The sequence below is a fragment of the Xyrauchen texanus genome, chromosome 48 (genome assembly GCF_025860055.1).
Source record: "Xyrauchen texanus isolate HMW12.3.18 chromosome 48, RBS_HiC_50CHRs, whole genome shotgun sequence".
NCBI lineage: Eukaryota > Metazoa > Chordata > Actinopteri > Cypriniformes > Catostomidae > Xyrauchen > Xyrauchen texanus.
The window spans coordinates 18610239-18632083 of record NC_068323.1 but is presented as its reverse complement, the minus strand read 5'-3'; the positions used below and the strand labels follow the sequence as shown (position 1 = coordinate 18632083).

The 21845-nt window shown below is 37.9% G+C and overlaps 1 protein-coding gene across 1 annotated transcript; it reads right to left on the bottom strand.

Annotated features, from left to right (window-relative positions):
* Window positions 1-417: 417 nt before the first annotated feature.
* Window positions 418-6158, bottom strand: LOC127639777 (dual specificity protein phosphatase 5-like). The gene is made up of 4 exons (XM_052121988.1): window positions 5674-6158; window positions 4291-4433; window positions 3221-3440; window positions 418-1150 (listed from the first exon to the last, which is right to left on the bottom strand). Exons 1-4 carry the CDS (start codon window positions 6038-6040, stop codon window positions 744-746), a joined length of 1137 nt encoding a protein of 378 aa, XP_051977948.1. The 5' UTR covers window positions 6041-6158; the 3' UTR covers window positions 418-743.
* Between the last annotated feature and the right edge of the window lie 15687 nt (window positions 6159-21845).

The following is a 21845-nucleotide window of genomic DNA, read 5'->3' as shown; positions in this document are numbered from 1 at the left end:
GATGCAATATTCATCACAGCAGAGGTCACTGTTGTGTATTTCATCTGGTATAATGTGACCTAAACCTCAGGTAGATTCCAGTAAGCTTTAGTGTGTGCAAACACTCATATATTTCAGCACAATAAGAATGTAATGTGGTGGTATGTTGTTCCTTTCATAACAAAGGTGTGTTTTTGTGAACTATTGTTGACTGATAACCAGGCACAGGCAGAACCTGTGTATATAATATATATATATTTAGATGTAGCATTTACATTACTCTTATTGGTGGTTTGTCAAAATAGTGTGGGCAAGTGGTGGAGGATGTGTAAAACATTTTGAATGATTGAGGCATGAAATCTGTCGAATTCTCCAGATGCAGATTCCTTATGGTCCGGCTGATAGAAAATGACACCACAAGCAAAGCTTTATGTTTCTGTAAAAACATTTATTAACAGATTCACAATTCATAAAAAAAAGAAACTGTTAAAAAAAAATTATAATTTAATTTGCCCAGCTATGCGCTGTTGATAGGCAGTACATTATCAAGCTAAGGCAGGTATTGCAGTGTAATCGTTGTGCAATGATATTCTCTAAGGCAAACAAAATCAACAAGAAAACACTGTCTCTCATGACTGGTCGGTCATTTGAATTTTTTTAAACCTAAGCATTTTGTTCCCTGTGAAATATTCCAGTGCTTTGTTCTGTTGCCTGTCCTTTTATAATTCAAGTACTCAGAGACTGTGATGAGTCTGGCAACCATTTCAAGGCAGCGCAGTTATTGGACTCAGTTTGAACCGGTGAACCGATGTTTGGATGGGCATTGGTGTTAGGAAGGAGGTAGGGAATGTGAAAACCGAAGATTCAAAAGTCTCACTTTCAATTGTGAAGTCTCTGTTAAAGAAAGTGGGTGTGTCCTGGACGGCAGAGGCTTCTGGTGGAGTGGCAGAAGGAGGCGTGGAAGAAATGACCTCCGATTCGAACTGGAGTAGTTGACCCATGAAGCTAAAATTGGGCGAAATGATTGCACGCCGCTGTCGGATAATGTCAAAGGCTTGCTCTAACTGCAGCTGTTGGGTTTTCATGATGTACGCCATGCAGATGGTGGGAGAGCGAGAGATTCCAGCCTCGCAATGGACCAGCACTTTTCCGCCCTCCTCCTTCACACATTCTGCAGAGAAACAAGCAAATGTTTTCCTTATAAAAAGCTATTCTTGAAAAAGCAGAGCATATATAGCACAAAAAATACCATCTCTTCAAAAGGTGAAGTATGTCATTTCTGCACTCCTAGTGGCAACAAATGGAATTGCTGTTTTCCCAATCAATGTTGCTATCTAGGGCTGGTCGGGATGCTCAAACAAAGCAAAGGCGCATCGCATTTACCTTTGCGTCAGTGAAATATATTTATAATAATTGGAATCTACACAACTGGGAATTTCACCTGATGGACTTTCAGTGGCAAAGAATTTCTCTTCGCGGATTTCATGTGGAGTTCATGTTTGGTGAATTTTGATGAGGCGAATTTGCAGTGTTGCCCAAAGGAAAATTGCTTCTGTGTGGACGGAGCTTTATACGCAGCTACACTGAATATTCATAATGAATATGGAACTTATTTTAGCACAGAGATTCTTTATAACTTCTGTAAACTTTTTTTATAAAAAGAGGTTGCTTGCCAAAAAGGCAACATATTTTAACATAAAAAATTACCCACATCAGCTTTGAAATGAGTATGAATGGTTCTGCCATAAAATGATGTTGTGTTAAATTAGAGTTGTGAAAGGGAATGTGTAAAACACAATCATTTGCTTATCTTTAAAATGTTCCTCTGATGTACTATGTCCATTATCCTTCTGCAAATTAATTTCCTCCCTGACCCTTTTATCGTAATGTCATATCAATTTCATTTCCACCTCTGACTCATAACTCCATAAATTCATGCCCAGTGCACACATATACACACACACTAACCATTACAGAAATACAGTTTTCTGCATATGTACTTTTAATTTAAAGCAGCTACCGGTAAGTAGATTCTAGACTCATATACAACATTTTGATCTCTTAACAATAATACACACACACCAGGGAAGTGTTAGGAAATGTGTGTTCATGTGAGATCCCTGGCAGCTGATCGCTTTAAAACAAAACCTGCTGGTTTTAATGGCAATCACACTCGCTAATGCGCCTAAATATTACCACACCCATTAGCTGAAAGCTTTCGGTGGATTAATCTTTCATCTCATTTCTATTTCTATAACTTCCATGTGAGAGACCAAATTACTGTACTTCATGGTCTCTTATGCAGTATTGTCTATATTCAGATAAATGTAAAAGAAATGTCTTGATAATCAATTGATATGTATGATAGAGGAAATGAAATATAGGTCAAACAGGGTGTTTTGGTCTTTAATTACATTAGTAATTAAGATCATGGGTCATATTTCACCTCAAAGATATATTAGAAATTCTATTTTACATGAAAAAAATTAAGCCTATTTTAGAAACATTAGGATTTTTTGCATTGTGACATTATTTGGTCCACTAACACTTTTATTACTGATTTACAGTATACAGTGAATAAAATACTGTCAAATCATTGTGTAAACAAATCATCCTCAGAAATAACCAATACAAAAATGCCTGCAAAAACATATCAGTTCATGACACACACACCTTAAACACCACTAACCATCAACTCATCCACTGACACACTGGCCCTGCCCATTATATGTAAACTATTGGATTAGTCAAACCTGTGACTCACAGTAGCGTGTCTGTTTATCTATATATATTTTTTTGCTGTGTGAGTTGGTATTAACTGCATTTCCCAGAAAACAAATAATATGGGATTTGGAAGTGTAAATAAACCCAGGTGCAATCCAGTCGGATTAGGGAAAGAGTTGGCCTTGGAATATTGTGTTAGTAAGGCAGAGTAAGTCTTATTTTTAAACGCTCTGAATTAAGCTCCACTATCTATAGGTGTGTGGTAAGTTCTGGGAACTGTTTAGCGGTACACGTGTAGTTTACGTAACCATCAGATCAGATAACTATTTTTAGGTTACTGTGATGTTGACTAAATGCTGTTGTTATGTATTGATTGTCTTATCAATAATCCACCCACTAAATAAACTTGCTCTTTGACATTTATTAAATAAATCAATTTAAACCACAACTGAATGTGAAATATTGAGGTGCTCTGCAATAAAACTGCTATGTACTGCACTGTACACACAATATTTACCGATAAAGTCTATGGCCTCTTGGAAGTGTGAGCTGATGTCTGCGGTATGGCTGTCTTCCACAGGGATCCATTTGTAATCGTACTGTCCTTTAGCGGGCCGTGAGTCCCTGCGTGAAACATTCAGCAGTGCTGTTATGTGGAGGTCATTGAGATAGTCCTGCCTGCAGGCGTGATAGGCACTGCCCAGGTACAAGAAAGGCAAGATCTCCACTGGCCGTCCCTGCACAAATGGAATAATATACAGATATCAGAACTGAAGCTCTCATGGAAGACAGCTTTGTTACAGCCTGCAGTAAACAGAGGTGGCATACGTTTCTGTTTGTCCGTATCATAAAAAATGCATTTCAGACCAAAGGTCAGAGATTAAAGGACCTCAGATGTCCGCTGGGTGTCTTTGAAAACTCTGTTGTTTTGTTTGGATGGACTTTGCATCTTCTAATATACTACAGGCTGATATCCTTTTTGAATATACACTGTAAAATAATATTTATTGAATTAAGTTTCTTCTTCTTCTTTCAGCTGCTCCTATTAGGAGTCACCACAGCAGACCATCCGTTATCTACACATTTGGCTTGGCACAGTTTTTATGCCAGATGCCCTTCCTGACACAACCCACAGTGGCTGGGGGAATCTCACTCACACCTACGGGCTATTTAGATTCTCCAAATCACTTAAGCTGCATGTTTTTGAACTTGTGGGGGAAACCGAGCACCTGGAGGAAACCCACAAGAAAACATTGAGACCATGCAATATCCACACAAAAAGGCCCAGTTGAGTCGGGACTCAAACCCAGAATCTTCTTGCTTTGAGGAGACAGTGCTAACCACTGGGCCACCGTGTCACCCCTCTAGAATTACGTTTTGCAGTGTATATACCATATAGAATATACTTATATATTTTTTATATTCTAAAAACTATGCAGTTATGTCATTAACCGCATAGTCGGTTCTCATTATCTCCCTCATATCTGAGTGGGAGTAATTGCAGAAACTCCCACAGCTAAGTGGAAGTGGTTTTGGTGGAAGTGGGTTAAAATTAGGAAATGGCAGCTCGCTTTATTCTCTTCGTACCTGATCATAGTCTGGTTTGTGGCGAGAACCCAGTTTGTCACAGTGACTGTTGACACCTCTTTCACTTTCGGGTTCACTCAGGTCCACAGACTTCATTTCAGTGCAAAGCTCAGGGTATTGGGAATGGAAGTTCTCGAAGCCTCCTGGAATGAGAAATTCTGTGTTATTACAAGCTGTCTAGTAAAGTCAAGGATTGTTGAGTCGTTCACCTTATCAAGAGCTTCTCGCATATTAGTTTAAGCTTATCAGAGAGGCAAAAGGTGATTCCCACAACATAGCTCCTTTTTTCATACCTCAAAGTTTATAGTGTAATTGATTTGAGTGATGGTAGCAAATATTTAATAACACAATAAAAGATGCACATTTGAATGCGTTGCTTTCAGTGGGAGAGGTAATATTGTGGTATAGCTATAAATATGACTATGTTTGTTCTTTAGCTTCCTTCTCTGACTCATACAGCCTTTGACATACAATGAGAATTTTTCTCTTAGAAAACCAGACAAAACATAATCTGAATGCCAAAACTATTAATTCAACAAAACAGAAATTAATACAAATTTAAACTGATATTTTGAACATATTAATAAATTAATTTAAAGCTATACTTTTACATTTCTAGGTAGATGTAGATGAAGGTAGATTTAATATTGTATATTAATATATTGGTAACACTTTAAATAAGGTTACATTTGTTAACACCATTAGTTAACATGTACTAACAATGAACAATACTTCTGCATCATTTATTAATCCTAGTTAATGCTAATTTCAAGCAAAAGTTGTATATGTTAAAATTAGTTCAGTCAATGTGAACTAACAATGAACAATTGTATTATTGTCTAACATTAACAAAGATTTGTAAATGCTGTTAAAAATTTATATTGTTCATTGTTAGTTCATGATTCCTAATACATTAACTAATGTTTATGAACGTAAACTTATACTACACAGACATGCATGAATATATATATATATATATATATATATATATATATATATATATATATATATATATATATATATATTCTTGCATGTCTGTTTATCTTTATATATATTTCAATAAATCGGTATTAAAAATATAATAGTAAAATATATTTATATTCAAAAGTAAAAAAATATATAATAACACATTTCTATTTAATATATAACATTGTACATTTGTTTTTGATTAATATATTCTAATAAATAAAAACTATTTAAATATAATCTTTATTTAAAAAAATATTTTTTTAAATATAGTTTTTTTTTTTTAAATACTGTCATCTTGTCATTCTGTTGTAGACAACAACAACAACAACAACAAAAAATCAAAAATAATTTTACATTTATTTTTTATATGGAGTTTTTAAAGAATTATCGAGAAACATTCGTCTTGTCACTCACCTTTCAAGAAGCAGATGCTCGCGCTACTCGCCAAGTGCGATAACGTATTTATTACAATCTGAGCAATACTGTCCTTTTTCAGTTTTTGTAAATGAGGTGTTCGGTCATCCAGAGCCACGACAGCGGAGATGCTGCCCTCCCGAAGCCGAAACAGAGCCTTCTCGTCCGGAATGACGAACTGAAGCGGTACGGGACCGCCACGGGACCTCCGTACCACCACCGAATTTAAGTTCACATTGACCGAGCCTCTGATGCTCGAGCTCGAGAAAGAGAAGTACGGTCTACAGTCCACAATGAGACAACTTCCACCACACTCCTTACGTAGAATTTTCCTGAGGCGCCGGCAGTCAATGCTGGAGACCTTCATGTTGAAGTGATAAAATGAAGTGTTGAGAACTAGTTGATGTTGGGATGATTCAATTGTGTTTGTTGCCTACTGAACCGTGTGTACTACGCTTGAGTCTACATTTCCTCCAAGGAGATTCCGCCGGATCGCTTTTATATGAATGGAACCTCCGGTGCATGACGTCACGAACCATATATGGACACACCCACACATTCTATTGACTGAACCCGCCTATAAGAGGGCGATAGATAGGAGCGAATACTCATCATTTACCATAACGTTATAATGGCGCTGGGTATATTTTGTCATTTTCTTGTACTTCTTCTTGTATTTGAGGTGGCTCGTACTAGTCCTTTTAGCATTAGCTCCTGACCCCACTTGTATTCAAAAGAGAAATAACTATTTTGTGTAAATAATAATAAAAAAGAGTGAATACACCTTGCTTTGCTGGTAAAAGGTAAGTAAAGGCTGAACTACCTCACTCTATCCACCTGTCCTATATCTGTTATCCATAATCCCAGTGACCACTAATGCTCTTAAACGTCACCTCCGTCAGCTCAGCAGCCAAGGAATCATACAAAAGACCTTTGTTTTCACTTACTATGACCGTGCACATGTATATTGTGTGTATATTTAATGCACATTATAAACAAAAGAGAGTCTTATCATGTTATTTGAGTAATAGATCTCCAGGTGCCCACATTTTCCCAGAATGCACCCTTAAAATGAAGAGTGAGAGGAAGAGAGTGAGTGTGTTTGTGTGTGACAGTAAGAGCAGGCTGGTGGAGGATTACAGCTCCAGGCAGTCATCCATATGGCCCTGTGTAATCTCTCAGCTGATGACATCACACTGTGTTGGGGTAACACATAGGCCCCCCTCACACTCAATCATCATCAAAATTAATGTCAAAAATAAGGCTAAGAGGTGACAATCATGTGTGTGTGTTTGTGTGTGTATGTGTTGTGTTTTATGTGTGTGTGTTTGTTATGTGTGTGTGTGTTTGCGTGATGATCTGGTGATTGCTGCTCACTCAGAGGAGTTGGAGGCGCTGCTGATGAACCTGGAGCTTGCCACAAAGAGATGGTGTCTTACCATCAGCCCAACTAAAATGAAGCACCTGCCTGGGTATTATGTACCATCAGACACTCCACCCCCACCGCTCCCAATTGGTGTTGGGGCAGTTGTGGAGAGAGTGGAATGTTTCCCATACCTGGGCAGTGTGCTTATGACCAGCTCCGGTTTGACAGCAGAGGTCTCACTCCGAATCAGTTGAACAGCATTATCTTTTCATCGGTTGTGTAACGCTGTGTGGAAGCTACCCGGTTTGTCGCTCCTCAAGAAGCTTCAGGTATTCTCGGCCACGGTCATTCCCTTCCTTTCTGTATGCTTGCAAAACTTGGACCCCCCTAATGGAACATCTTCGCTGGTTAGAAACATTTAGGCTGGCCTGCCTAAGATCCTTCCTGGGTTCTCACAAATCTTTGAAAGATGTGGACAAAGTCCCATCGGTGAGCTCCTCCAGCAGGCAAGGTTGTGTTGAATGGGTCATGTAGCCTGCATGCCCGGCCACCGCATGCCTATACAGCTTTTGTTCGGCTGGATAGAGGGGGCTAAGAGGGCGCCACGGGCTGGAGAAGAGATGGAGTAATGTGGTACATGAGGATGTGAAGCTGAGTGGACTTGCCGATGATTGGTACCAGCGGTGTCAAAATCGGGCTCTTTGGAGGAGGCTTGTGAAATACGCTACTGGCCAGTTGGAGGCAGTTGCCCTCCAACAACAACGGAGGGCAGAGGAGCGACGCTCACAACAACAAGCAGAGTGCCGGGTGGCTAAAGCTGCGTACACACTGCCAGCGACTTTGTCGCTGCAGGTCGCCAGTGGCTGGCGGTGAAGTCACTAGTGGGCGTTCCCACTACTGGTTGCCTAGTAACGTTTATAAATGACATTCACAGATGTCATTCCATTGCTCTTAACGGCAAATCGCTTTTCTTGGCGCTAAAAGCAATCTCGGAGTCAGCACGGCTAGTACCACCGGCTGGTGCAAGAGCTGCAGCTGGATATACCATATCCATATCATAGAGCACTGGAAAATTGCTAACAGCAAGAATTAGCCTTTCATCCATCTTTCCGTTACTGCAGGAGCTGAGCGAGAGAGAGAGAAGGATCACTTGAGCTCTCCCTTCTTCTCTCCTATTGGCTGTCGCTTCCATTAGTTGCTCTTCATTTCAATAAAGTTGAACTTGTCCCAACTTTGACGCGTCGCTGGACACGCCCACATCTAGTCACCAACGGTCGCGACAGCTCGTGTCGCCGGAAGTCGCTGTGCTCTCATTGAAAATGAATGGGATGGAGTCGCTGGCACGCGATGTCGCTGGCAGTGTGTACGCAGCTTAAAGCACAGCAAGTTGGCACAGTAGGGGGCACAGGGGGTGCATCAGCCAGTCATCTCAGTCAGTCGACCCATGTCACCTGTTGGATCTGTCCCGTGACCTCCTGCCAGCGGGCGTTCGACACTTCACGTGGGCTCAACGTGCACATAGCCTGGCACAAGGTGGTGACGTCACCACCACTTAGTGGCGAATGGCGGTTGTTGTTGCGTTTGCATGTGTGTGCGCGTGTGTTTGCGTGTATGTGTGAGTGTTTGTGTGAGTTTGTGTGTTATGTGTGTTGTGTGTGTGTGTCTGTGTGTGTGTGTGTTTGCATGTGTGTGTTTGTGGTGTGTGTGTGTTATGTGTGTGTGTGTGGTTGTGTGTGTTGTTTGTGTGTGTGTGTGTGTGTGTGTGTGTGTGTGTGTGTGTGTGTAATGGCTTCCTGATGTATGTACATTGTAAGATAGGAAAATTACAATGGAACCCACATGAATTCTTTGCTATAGACACAGATGCAGGTGCTTCCTGGATTCCTGACAAGAACACAAAAATTCCTTGTTGACCAACACATGTCTTAGGATATAAATTATGTACCCATGCACACACACACACACACACACACACACACACACACACACACACACACACACACACACACACACACACACACACACTCACACCCAATTACAACTCAGCTTAAAGCTGAAATCTGCAACTTTTTTTAATGTTAAAATACTTTCTCAGATCCCACCATAATATGCAAAGGCATTTGTACACAAACCATGGTGTCATGTAAATGGGTTTTAACACTAATCTGATAGATATGTTCTGGGGCATCTGGTAAGCCCCTCTCTCTTGCTAATGATGATGGTGATAAATGACTGTATTCCTCAACGCACAGCTGTGTGCCGTAATAAAGTGTGATAAGTTATGACACGCATATTGTATGGCATCCAGAGGTTTTCAGCTGATCAATAACAGACACGAAAGAACTGCGGGAACTGAAAGGCATTAAAAACTTCTGAACATTCGTGGAAGCATGCCTGGAGTTTGAACAAGTGTTCCAGGAATACGACATTATGCAATTCGACTAAAATGGCTACTTCCTGCCTCATGTTTGAAAAGTTGCTCGTTGCGTCAGGTCGGAACGATGCTCCTACATTTATGGGACAATGTTCAATGCCAAACAATCATGTTCAGTTTGTATGGAATGTTCCTAAAAGCACACATACATTAACACATACACACAGTCCTGAGTCACATACACACCCCTCTGACTGTAAAACCGATCATTCTAATATCACAATGCTGCAGGGCACAGAGAAAGAGAGAGAGAGAGAGAGAGAGAGAGAGAGAGAGAAAGAGAGAGATGCACCTCACCTTCTCTGTTCAGGAGAACAAAACAGCACTAGTCAGTCACAATAAAAAATACCACAGACTCCAGGTGCTCACAGGCACCGTCTGATTAAACGAAAAACCACTTCAGGGTTTGTGTCAGAACCATTGTCTTTGTTATTGTCTGATTTTCTCTGTATGTCTGGAACATATTCAGTGTACACTCTGGTTTTGAGTGCTGTGTCTTTGAAAATGACAAAATAAATACAAATTTATTTTGGATTATACAACATTTGGTTCTGGTCCTCTAATCTTATTGGACGAGCATTTTTTTTAGCATAACAGCGCTGGGAAGCTTCAAAGAGCACAATTATATGAACGTTCTTACACTGATTATGGTTAATTACATGGCAAGGTGTGAGATCATGTAAATGCCTTAAATGCCGTTATTTTATCGAGGTAAGGTCATAAAAGGTTTCAGGAAAGTTTGCTTTTTACACTTTACCCCGATTTTGTGTTGCATGTAAACATCTTTACCAGCATTCTTATATAATGTGCACCAGAGTTACTGAAAACTTACTGAAATTGAATTACTGCCCCCAGTAGCCGAAGCTAGAATTATTGTTAAACTTATGGGCACACTAGAGCTCCAGTTTCAGGGTAAAATGTCCACAGAGTGGTGCCAAAAGCGAGTTGTATTTTAAGTAGTAAATGGTGTAACAGTAATGCATTTTTTTTTTACTTTACCCCATTACCCAACCCCACCCCACCCCTAAACATAACTGTAAGTGGAGTAAAAATGTAATTTTAGAGCAAACAGGCAAACTCAGAATCAAGCTATCAAGCAACACTCTATCACTAGCGCCAGAGAGAAAGATGAAAAAAAAAAACAAGCATCAGCATAACAAATATCCAAGATCAAGTCATGAAAATATGTTGATTAGAAATTAATTTGATTCAGTACTGAATAGTATCACTAAAATTAATGTTATGTAATTAAAAAAATGTATGACATCACCAAATAATTGTTTGTGCTGTGTATTTATTATTCTTATTAAAGTTGCATTGTTAGCTTAGCAACATGCTAACATTAAACCAAAGTCTCTTTCAAGGCAAGTCAGTCCACTCAGGTGCCATGTTAGGAATGCTTTCGGGCAGTTACTTTCTATGGATTCAAGTGGCAGAAAAGTTCAGATATCTACTTGATTGAGGAAAGCTCCAAAACGGTTGGTTAAGATTATGATCTAAGAACATATTTCAAATCAGCAGTAAAATCTGACTACACTGGTATTGTGTTATATTAGTTCAATTGCCAGTTTATTGTATGTGCATTTTCATTGGACCATTTGCTCATGTGCATGTGCAGTGTAAGAGAACAGCCTCTTGGGCTCTGAGATGACTCAGTAAAAGTTTGACATTTCGTACTATATATCTCTCGGCATATCTCTCTTCCAGTGTGGCTGTATTTAAAGTTGTGAGGAGTGGAAAATTAACACTGAAACTCATCAACCCCAAAAATAAGTAACTGGTCCAAACTCAATCACCTGCTAATCAGACAATATGCAATCACAGAGGCTTCAATACTTGACTTTGTTTCTTTAAGTCCTAGAGCTGGGTAAAACAAGTCATAAGAGCTATTCTTGTTTATTTTTACATACACAAGCAGATAATCATAAGTAACAAAAGGTGAGTCAGCCAGCAGAGCTTAATCCGTGGAGAATTACATGTAATCAAATCAGCCAGTGAGTGTTTGATGCAGTGGGTCAAATGGGTTTCAACAGTGCAGCATTGTGTCTTGTTCAATGCAAATACACTACATGGACTAATCATATATTTTGTTTTCTTTTTTGGAAATTAAAGGAATACTTCACACGAAATGACAACTCTGTCATAATTTACTTATGCTCATGTCATTCCAATGCAAACTGAGTAATTTTCTATCTTCTGTGAAACACAAAAGGAAAAGTTTAGACAAATGTCCTGTGCACTTTTGTCAATACAGTAGACCTTATTTGCAATGTTGGGTGTAATCCGATTACAAAGTAATTAGTTACTGTAATCTAATTGGTTTTTAGTCAAAAAAGTAGTGTAACATTTTAAATTCTTGTAATCACATTACAGTTACTTCAGTTCATTTAATTACTTTTAAGTAGGGTCACACACATTTCTAAAATAATGTTATTTATAAATACATTTTAAACATGAATTGAGTTCATATACGTCTGTTTGTGTTTCTGTGACAGCTGAAGGGTCCCACAGAGAGTACTCGTAAGGGGAAAATTAGTTTAGCCGAGTGTACGATTTATGTACAACTATGAACAGGAGGAAATCTAAATATTATTTTGAATTTGTTGAGCGAGAGTGTTTTAGAAATTAGCATAAAAGTAAAGTAACTAATAATGTGATTACTTTTCTTAGAAGTAACAATAAAGTAATCCTACAAATAATTAGTTTTTTGTTGTGTATTATTTCTTTGAGTAACTTACCAGTGCTGCTCATTGATTAAATATAAGCATTAAAGATTTCTCTATATTTAGTTCGTACAACCATTCTTGTGTAATTTGTCACATTTACTGTAATTCAATGTGACAGTTTACGTCAAGGGTGTAGCAAGGTAATTACTTCTGGGTGGGCCTCAATAAAAATGGATAGGCCAAGTTTTCACACAGTTTTGTTTTACCAAATTTTCCTTAGCAACAGAGAAGTGGCACATTCAGAAATCAGAATTTATGCATTTTTGAAACTATTTTATTTGAAGTCAAATAATAATATCTAATATTCTGGGTGGGCCTGGGTCTAATTTTGGTGGGTCCAGGCCCATCCCAGACCACCCTTGGCTAAACCACTGGTTTACATAAGAATAGTTTTAAGAACAATTTACACAGAGATTTATTATGGTACTCATATTCAAGAATGAAGCCCAATAAATGTAAATGTGAACAGGAATAAGATTTGAAATCTATGGTGTAGGGGAACATTGGGAACTGTTTCAGTCTGTTTCTCACACAAAGCTACCGTGTGACTTCAGAAGACTTATAATATAGCACACATGTCATATATCAGGAACGTTCCATCCACATAAGCAAGGTAAGCAGTGCTTACATATCAGAAGTTTGAAAATAAAAATGACTATGACTATGTTAATATAATTGTTAATATATAATACTGTTTTTGTTCAAATTCGTCACCTTTCATCTCATTTATTAATTTAATTTTGGTGCCACCCTGAAGTATAAGCACTTTATGTTATGCTTTGTCTGATTCAAAGCATTGTTTACCGCCCTTTCATTCAACACTGCGTTCATGCACGCTACTACAAATGGCCAAGGTAAGCATGCTTACCAAAATGAGTAGGCCAAACAGAAGCTCCTTCCTTCAGTCACGCTATCTGATAGGCTAGATTTTAGTTTTGTGTCAACACGTTCAAGTTCACATAACTAATGCGTTATTAAGCGCTAAAATGGCTTGTAACAATTAAGGAAAGGAGGAAGCTGGGGCCGGCTTGACAAAACACGTAGACATTAATTGTTGCACTATTCAGTTGCACATAATAAGACACTGCTTTTCAGCAGTACACAAAAGGTTTGCTTTTAAGCATCCACCAAACTGACCCTAAGCACACAGACAGCTTAGTGCGTCTCTCTCTCCCGTCTGCCACTGTCTCCTCTCATTAAATACTCCCGCCACCCCTCATTGTAATGCGAGACCGGTGTGGCACACAAGTGAACCTCATTTACCACTTATCTTCCCGGCCTCGTTCTGCCCCACCCTGCTCACCACATACCCTCGTCGCCAAACTCAGAATTCTCCGGCCTGATATGAGCGATATTACTGTCCTGAAAGTCAACAATTTACATCTATAACATTTCCGCAACATTACACACACCCATATACTGTGTTTTGGGCACAGCTTTAAATAATGTGTATTAAAATTCTTTGATGCTTGCCCAGTCTCAAAGTCATATATACACGTACATTTATGGTGCTTTCTTGTCCTGACGTCACTGTATGCTCTCATTGTAAGGAAAAGAGATCCATACTGTAAACATTCTTCAAAATGTTCAATTTTGTGTTCCAACCAGGAAGATAGTCCTGAGGGTGTGTATACGTTTAAATGTTTTGGTTAACTGTTCCTTTAAGCCTACCAAAACAGTGACTTCAATATTGGGAACAGTAGCAGTGAGACATTTTTAGACTCACAGCTTAGAAAGATTTAAAATAGGACCTTGGAATTGTTCCTCACTCCTGTTCTGCTGTGCTTCCCACTTTGGTGTTCCATTTAAGTTTGTTATTTTGTTTACAGAAGCTCATTCTTTTCTTCATACCTTCTTGTAAATGTATGTGTAAATGAGACAATCTACTATTACAGACCGATGACAACAGTGTTAAAGACATCCAACTGGAAAGTTTAGAGGGTTCCAGGGATTTCCTTACGCCTACATCTAGATGTAAACACACATCTAATGGTTCTACACAATTCAAGCCTATTGTCTAGTTTAGATTTTATGACAAGTGCTCTTATAAAGACCTCAGATACTTGGATGGTTACAATTATATTCAGACATCTAGGTAGCAAGCTTCTGTGAGAGTGTCTCAAACAAAGCAATGCAGCCAAAAGGAATTGTTCACACAAAATGAAAACACTATTATGCTAGTATGCTATTATTTTCTCCCAAACCAATTCACAGTTGCTTTTTATTCATTAAGGGTTTGATTGAATTAATATTTTATTCCTTCATTAAGCCCTATTAACCCATTACTTTACTACCTAAGATTGTAATAGAAAGCTAGATTTTAATGGTGACTCACTCGACTTCTTTCTTTCTTTTTTTTTGTTGCAGGATGAAGCAAGTGATCCAGACTTTGATTTCATACTTGTCCTTCTCTGCAGGTCACTACCTTTAATCCTAGCTGAGTGGATTTGACTTTCTGAATCTACTCAAACTCAGAGAAATGAGGGGGTGCGATAGAAGGAAAAGAAGAATTTGGATCTCACCCCATGCCATGGGAGATAGCTTCAGGCCAGGGCAGAGTCACCTCCTCTTCAGCCCATCCTCTTTCTCCACCATGACGGACCATTACTGACATCATAATGGGATGGTAAACAACCATTTACAAGCCATTTTGTTTTCAGGGGGGGAATGCTGCTTTAGAGTAGAAATACAAATGAAGCTCTATATATGGACAAATCCTGTGACAAGCCCTCAGTTTGTAAAAACAAACATAAATCAATAATATGTTTATAGTTTGATAAAATCACCTATTTGTCAGTGTAAAATTATAACTTTGTTGTCATGATGACGGAATGCTGGTAGAGCCTTTAAGTGATTTGATCACACTAGAATCATATTAGCACGTAAACTTTTTATGTTTTGTTGCTTTACTTTAAAAACAGTGCATTTATATTGGTACGGATTGGCCCCTTTTACTTCTATTGTAAGTGCCTTATTGTAACCAGGATTTTTGCTTTTCAAAGGTAAGATTTAAACATTAAATGTGTTAATTACTGTTATTACGCGGCTCTTTCGAATACTCGATTCTGATGAGTCAATGGCGCCATCTAGCGGTCAGATATTTCTGAGTAACAACCGCACATACACATATCAGATGCTCATCCGAGTGCTGCAAGCCAACTTTTCTACTTTTCGGAGCACTGTGCGATCTCTTTAAGTAAGCTAATAAAATAATTTCAACTCAAATCAATGTTTTATGTGGATTTATTTATTTATTTGGCAAGTAGTCTTGTAATAGGATGGATAATGAGCATTCAGATGGTCGTTATATAGAAAATAATTACTAACAGAACTCCAACACAAACCGAAGGTGTATTTCAGCTATTCAGCAATTTCTTTCTTTTCACATAATTACATCATTTCAATGCAAATCAATATTTTATATCCATTTATTCATTGATTTGGTTAGTAGTCATGTAATAAGCAGGATAGTCAGCCGGTTGTTATCGCAAAATAAACCCCAAAAGGGTAATCAGGACACTGACGTGAAGTGGCAGGGTCTTGTATCAGCCTGAAGGGGTTTATCTTGCGATAAGAACTTACTAACATAATACTAGTGTGAAATAATCACTTTCTTACCTTGTCTTTGTAAATACGAATAATTCAACACCTCTCATGACCAAATAAAGCTGGTTGTATGGTACCAGCTTAAGTTAAACACCTTAATTTGGCATTATACGCATAGGAAGTTACATGATGAATCTATTCACAAAGTAATGTTTACATGGAGCAAACACCTTCCATAGGGACTGCATTGGTAAAGTGTAAGAAATTAATCAGTTAAGAAAAGTCCCACCTATAAAAGGACGATTTTTACAACTTTAAAGCTCAAATAACACACCTTTAAATGGAAGAACTAATATAAGTGCTTATAGAAAGCACAAGCTTCAGATGTCTGCTTTTAAACACTTCAGATGTCTGCTTTTGTTTTTGAGTGTAAAGAATGAGTCTTCAGGGTACTTTTTAGAAAGCAGATATGGATATATACACAAAAGAAATATCGACAAAGATCTGAATTTTTGTCTTGTTTTCCAGTAAAATATCTGCAAGACAATAAGACTTCAACAATATCTTGTAAAATTGCATAAATGTTAATACTAGAAGTTTCGTTTTCTTACCCCATAGGCAAAATGTTTTGTTTTGTTTTAGGCATAAACCTAAGTTTTGTTAGATTTGTTCTTAAAACAAGACAATTGGCCAATGGTTTGAGAAAAATAAACGTAATTCAAGATATAGTCACAATTTATGCATTCTTTCCTTTCAGAGTGTATCTTGTTTTATGGGTTTACAAATGTTTACCGAAAACAAGACAAAAATATTTTTATTTTTGCTGTTTAAAAAAAGAGATGGTTCCCTTTTCAAAAATGCAGGTGGCATCTCCCATCCATGTTTCATCTGTGAATCGAAAAGTGAATGACTCATTTTTCTATACTCTTGATGTTGGATCCCTTGGGAGAGAAAGAGGGATGAAGAATGTGAGGAAGAAGGGATGGAGGGGGTGTTGTGGAGAAGGGCAATGGCAACAGACGGGTGACACATCCAGTAGCTGGAGGTTTTCTCCCCTCTGCAGAGGCAGAGTCTAAAAATATCGTAACCTAGTGCCTTAATTAAACCAGACAACGCTCTCTCCACACACACATGCACACGTATTCTTCCCCCGCAACATAGCTATACCAAAACTCAGCACATCAGCCATTACCCACTCCTTCAAGCCAATTAGAGGCCAGGTCATCCCCTGATTATAAGGATCCTTGCGAGTCTCCGAGGTTCTGTGACCGTAGATGCTACATGTCCCTGCTATGACTCACTGTGTGATAAGAGTGTGGGTGGACACATGTGTGAGAGTGTCTGAATGTGTTTCTGGGTGAAAACGACATTCTTCAGGACGAGTTTGGTGGCTCTGACAAACTGTAAACACAAATGTGTGTCACAGAGAATAACATTAATTGGGTAGTGATAGGCCGTGTGTTATCGGGTGTGTTTACATCAAACCAACAGGAAAAACATTGCATAACTGAAAGGGCTTAATTTCAATATAATTTATTAGATTAAAAATAAACGTTATTAAATATTATATTAAAATTATGCTTGATTTATATTTATATTTACAAAATATTGGCAATTTGTAATGAATGTTAATTTATAAAAAATGCAATTGTTCATTATTAGTTCATAATGCATTGAGTAATGTCATCATACAGTTAACTAGTTTTTTTTTTATGTATTAATTTATGTGGAAAATGATATTTACCAAGAGAACTAAGTGTAGTTGTATAAGTGTGAAAGTATCGTTTATTATTAATGTTAATTAATTAAGTTAACTAATGGTAATATATACAACCTTAAGTATACACACACACACACACACACACGTTGTGTTTCCATGTTTTATGGGGACTTTCCATAGACATAATGGCTTTTATTCTGTACAAACTATAGATTCTATCCCCTAAACCTCACAGAAAACTTTCTGCATTTTTACATTTTCAAAAAGCATAATTTAGTATTATTTATAAGCTGTTTTCCTCATGGGGACCGACAAAATGTCCCCACAATGTCAAATATTTCTGGTTTTACTATCCTTAAGTGATAAATACATGTTCACACACACACACACACACACACACACACACACACACACACACACACACACACACACACACACACACACACGCACACACATGTTGGTCTACCTATCATTATGAGGACTTTCCATAGACATAATGACTTTTATACTGTACAAACTATAGATTCTATCCTCTAAACCTAACACAACCCCTAAACCTAACCCTCACAGAAAACCTTCTGCATTTTTACATTTTCAATAAAACATTGTTTAGTATGTTTTTAAGCTATTTGAAATATGGGGACACTCGTAATGTCCTCATAAATCACATTTATAGCATAATAACCTTGTAATTACCAGTTTATAACTTAAAAAATTGTCCCCGTAAATCACAAAAACACGCGCACACATACACACACACACACACACACACACACACACACGTCAGCAGTGTAATGCATAAAATCATATCTCAGTGATTTCAACCGTGGCATGATTTTTGGTGCCAGATGGGCAGGTTTGAGTATTTCTTTTTTTCTTCTTCTTTATCCCTTTTTCCCCCAATTTGGAATGCCCAATTCCCACTACTTACTAGGTCCACACGGTAGCGTGGTTACTCACCTCAATCCGGGTGGCGGAGGACAAATTTCAGTCAATCCGTGCATCTTATCACATGGCTCGTTTTGTATGACACCTCGGATACTCACAGCATGTGGAGACTCATGCTACTCTCCTTGATCCACACACAAATTACCTCACGCCCCATTGAGAGCGAGATCCACTAATCACAACAACGAGGAGGTTACCCCATGTGACTCTTACCCTCCCTAGCAACCGGGCCAATTTGGTTGCTTAGGAGACCTAGCTGGAGTCACTCAACACAACCTGGATTTGAACTCATGACTCCAGGGGTGAAATCAGCATCAATACTCGCTGAGCTACCCAAGCCACGACTGGTTTGAGTGTTTCTGTAACTGCTGATCTCCTGGGCTTTTTATGCACAAAAGTCTCTAGAGTTTACTCAGAATGCTGCCAAAAACAAAAAACATCCAGTGAGCGGCAGTACTTTGAGGTGAATGAGCTACAACAGTAGAGGACCACGTCGGGTTCCACTTTTGTCAGCCAAGAACAGAAAACTGAGGCTGAGGTGGTCACAGACTCGCCAAAACTGGACAGTTAAAGACTGGAAAAACAACCCCAGGTCTGACGAATCTCGTTTTTTGCTGAGGTACACAGATGGTTAGTTAAGATATTCCAAAAACATTTGATTAACCTGTAGTTATTTATTTATTTAAAAATCGTAATTCTTACTGTAATTCTCAACATGTATAATATTTAAGGATTATTCAATTCAATTCGATTGTAATTTGTCACAGAATTGAAATGCATACATCTTAAAAACATGCCTCAGTATTTTTGGAGTGCATAATCCGTTCATTTCCAAAGCAAGAAAAACTATTTATCTGTAACAGAACAGAATCTTTTTCTAAAACTAATTTTAAACCCCACATTAACAACAACATTGCCTATTTACAACAGAAGCAGCCATTTCTGTACAACAGGTTAAGCTAATTTAACCAAAATTTATTCAATTTTGTAAAAAAATTTAAATTACAGTGCGTGGCTTAACACATTTGGATATTTTATCTTAATTTATTTTAATGTATTCATATTATATAATTTATATAATAATAATTTTAGTGCTGTTTGTGGAAGACCAATTTTTTTATCATTACTGTACCTGACTGTATCATTGATTTAGGTCAGTGTGCTAATTATCTTTATTAATGGTTTAGAAAAACAACTCTATCTCACATGTCACCATCTGAAAATGGCAGCAGAACAGTCTCGCTGCAGACAGGACCCTTGAGTGGGAGTACTGCTGATGCTGAAATCCCCATCTTATTAAAAGTATGCAAAATGATTAGAATGAGTCAACCACTTAAAAATAAATACCAAACCTGAGTCACACAAACTATATGAGTAACTGCACCTCTGGAACAATGAATATTAGACCTGTCATAGACACAGTGTACATAAGCTACTTTTACTGGTAGATTTTTTAAAGCACATGTTCCAACACCATGTTAAGGTGGACCAAGCTGTTTTTGATACATTTGGATAAATTTAACAGAAGTAACACGTTGATGACTCATGTGAATGTCCAAACATCACACACACACACACACAAACAAACACATCCACAGTCTATTTGAAGATAATTCCCTGAAACAAATGGTACTGACGATAGTACTTGATGTACTTATACCACAAAAACACACTGAGGATTGAGGCAAATTGTATATCTACAAACACATACACCTAACACACTGTTCTTTCATATACTGTAGTAACTATATTTAAACGGGTCAAATTTTGGATGGCTCAGTGAACAGTTTTATATACACATCATTTTCTGATTAAAGTGCATATAAGGTGCATTTTTTCCCCTTAACTGATCTAAAACTGCTTTAGAACAATATGGGCCCTATTTTAAGAGCACTGAAGCTTAGTGCAGGTCTATGGCATAGGTCATAAGCATGATGTTCTGATATTTTCATGCAAGCATGCGCTAAGTCTGGGCGCAAGTGGGTTTGGTAAAATCGCATACACAAAGTGGCGGGTCTGGGTCAAGTGCAATTTAATTTGGAGGTTTTTCTCCGGTTATTGCAGCATCTGCGTCCTATTATATAATCCATTCCCTCAAGCACAAGCGATATAAACAAAGACAGCGCATTCATAAGAAGTTAGTAGTTTAAACGAACTGTATACAATCAATTAGAAGAATAAAAAAGATGGACACGCTCCTTTTACATGCTAAGAAAATGTTATTCTCTTCAGAGCTCCGTTAAATTAAAGGGAATGTAAGTATTATTCCTCATTTTCATCTACTGACACAGAATGTTGATTTTGAACAATTAAATAAATGTAACAAAACAAGAAAAAATTTAACCAAAAATATTTCTAAATCCAAATTACACTTTAAATTTAAAAGCGAAATGGTAAAAAATAAAAAATGTTATCCTCTCCAAGTTCTTTCACTGGCCCCTTTTGCAGTGAAACAAAAATCACTCTCTGACAACAGGTGGAAAAATACTAATACAAATTAATCATAAATACAATTGTAAATATAAATATATTAATAATAATTGAAAAATAAACAATGACCTATAACAACAGATCATCAGAGACATCATTTGATGTTCTACTTCTGAATAGTTTGGACGTGACGGAAATTTGCACTTCGAATTAGCAATCATACAAAAACGTGTGTTTATATATATATATATAACCTGGTCCAGAACGCTCAGGACATTAGACTGGGCTGAAGGTTCACTTTCCAACAGGACAATGATCCAAAGCACACAGCCAAGACAACAGGGTGGCTCAGGGACAACTCTGTGAGTCCAGCCAGAGGCAAGACTTGAACCCAATCGAACATCTCTGGAGAGAACTGAAAATAGCTGTCCAACCAGACAGAGCTTGAGAAGATCTGCAGAGAAAAATGGCAGAAAATCCCCAAATCCAGGTGTGCAAAGCTTGTCGCATCAAAAACAAAACAGAATACTGGCTTAATCAGGATTTGGCAATCTGGTTAACATTTAACATGGTGCATATTTCGGAATATGACCAAATTCCGGTTAATCAGTATATGCATATAAACTACTATCCTGATCACGTGTGATGTACAGGGCTGGAGTGGTAATCTGGCTTACCTGCATTTTCCCGGTGGGCCGACGCGCATTGGGGCCAATTAGGGGTGGACTGGCCATCGGGAGAACCAATGGGTCAGCCGTAAAATGGGCCAAGATAAGCTAAAATGAGCCGCCACGTTATGCAGAATGGACCACAACATGGCACCGCGATATGAAGAAAAGTTTATGTAAACATATTAACCTGATTGTAAGCCACAAGCACTAACCACAACACATATATTTCACATTAATTAGTATGAATCTATATTTGTAATCAGAATTCAATAGTACTTCCGTTAGTGTTTCCATTGTAATAAAATTGTTTAATTTCTGTAAGTGATCTCTG

Coding starts and splice junctions, on each gene's coding strand:
- LOC127639777 (XM_052121988.1), bottom strand. CDS start 6,040: ATGAAGGTCTCCAGCATTGACTGCCGGCGCCTCAGGAAAATTCTACGT. Junction 4,434..5,673: donor GAGCATCTGCTTCTTGAAAG/GTGAGTGACAAG, acceptor TTCTCATTCCAG/GAGGCTTCGAGAACTTCCAT. Junction 1,151..3,220: donor AGAGGCCATAGACTTTATCG/GTAAATATTGTG, acceptor GTTTCTCTGCAG/AATGTGTGAAGGAGGAGGGC.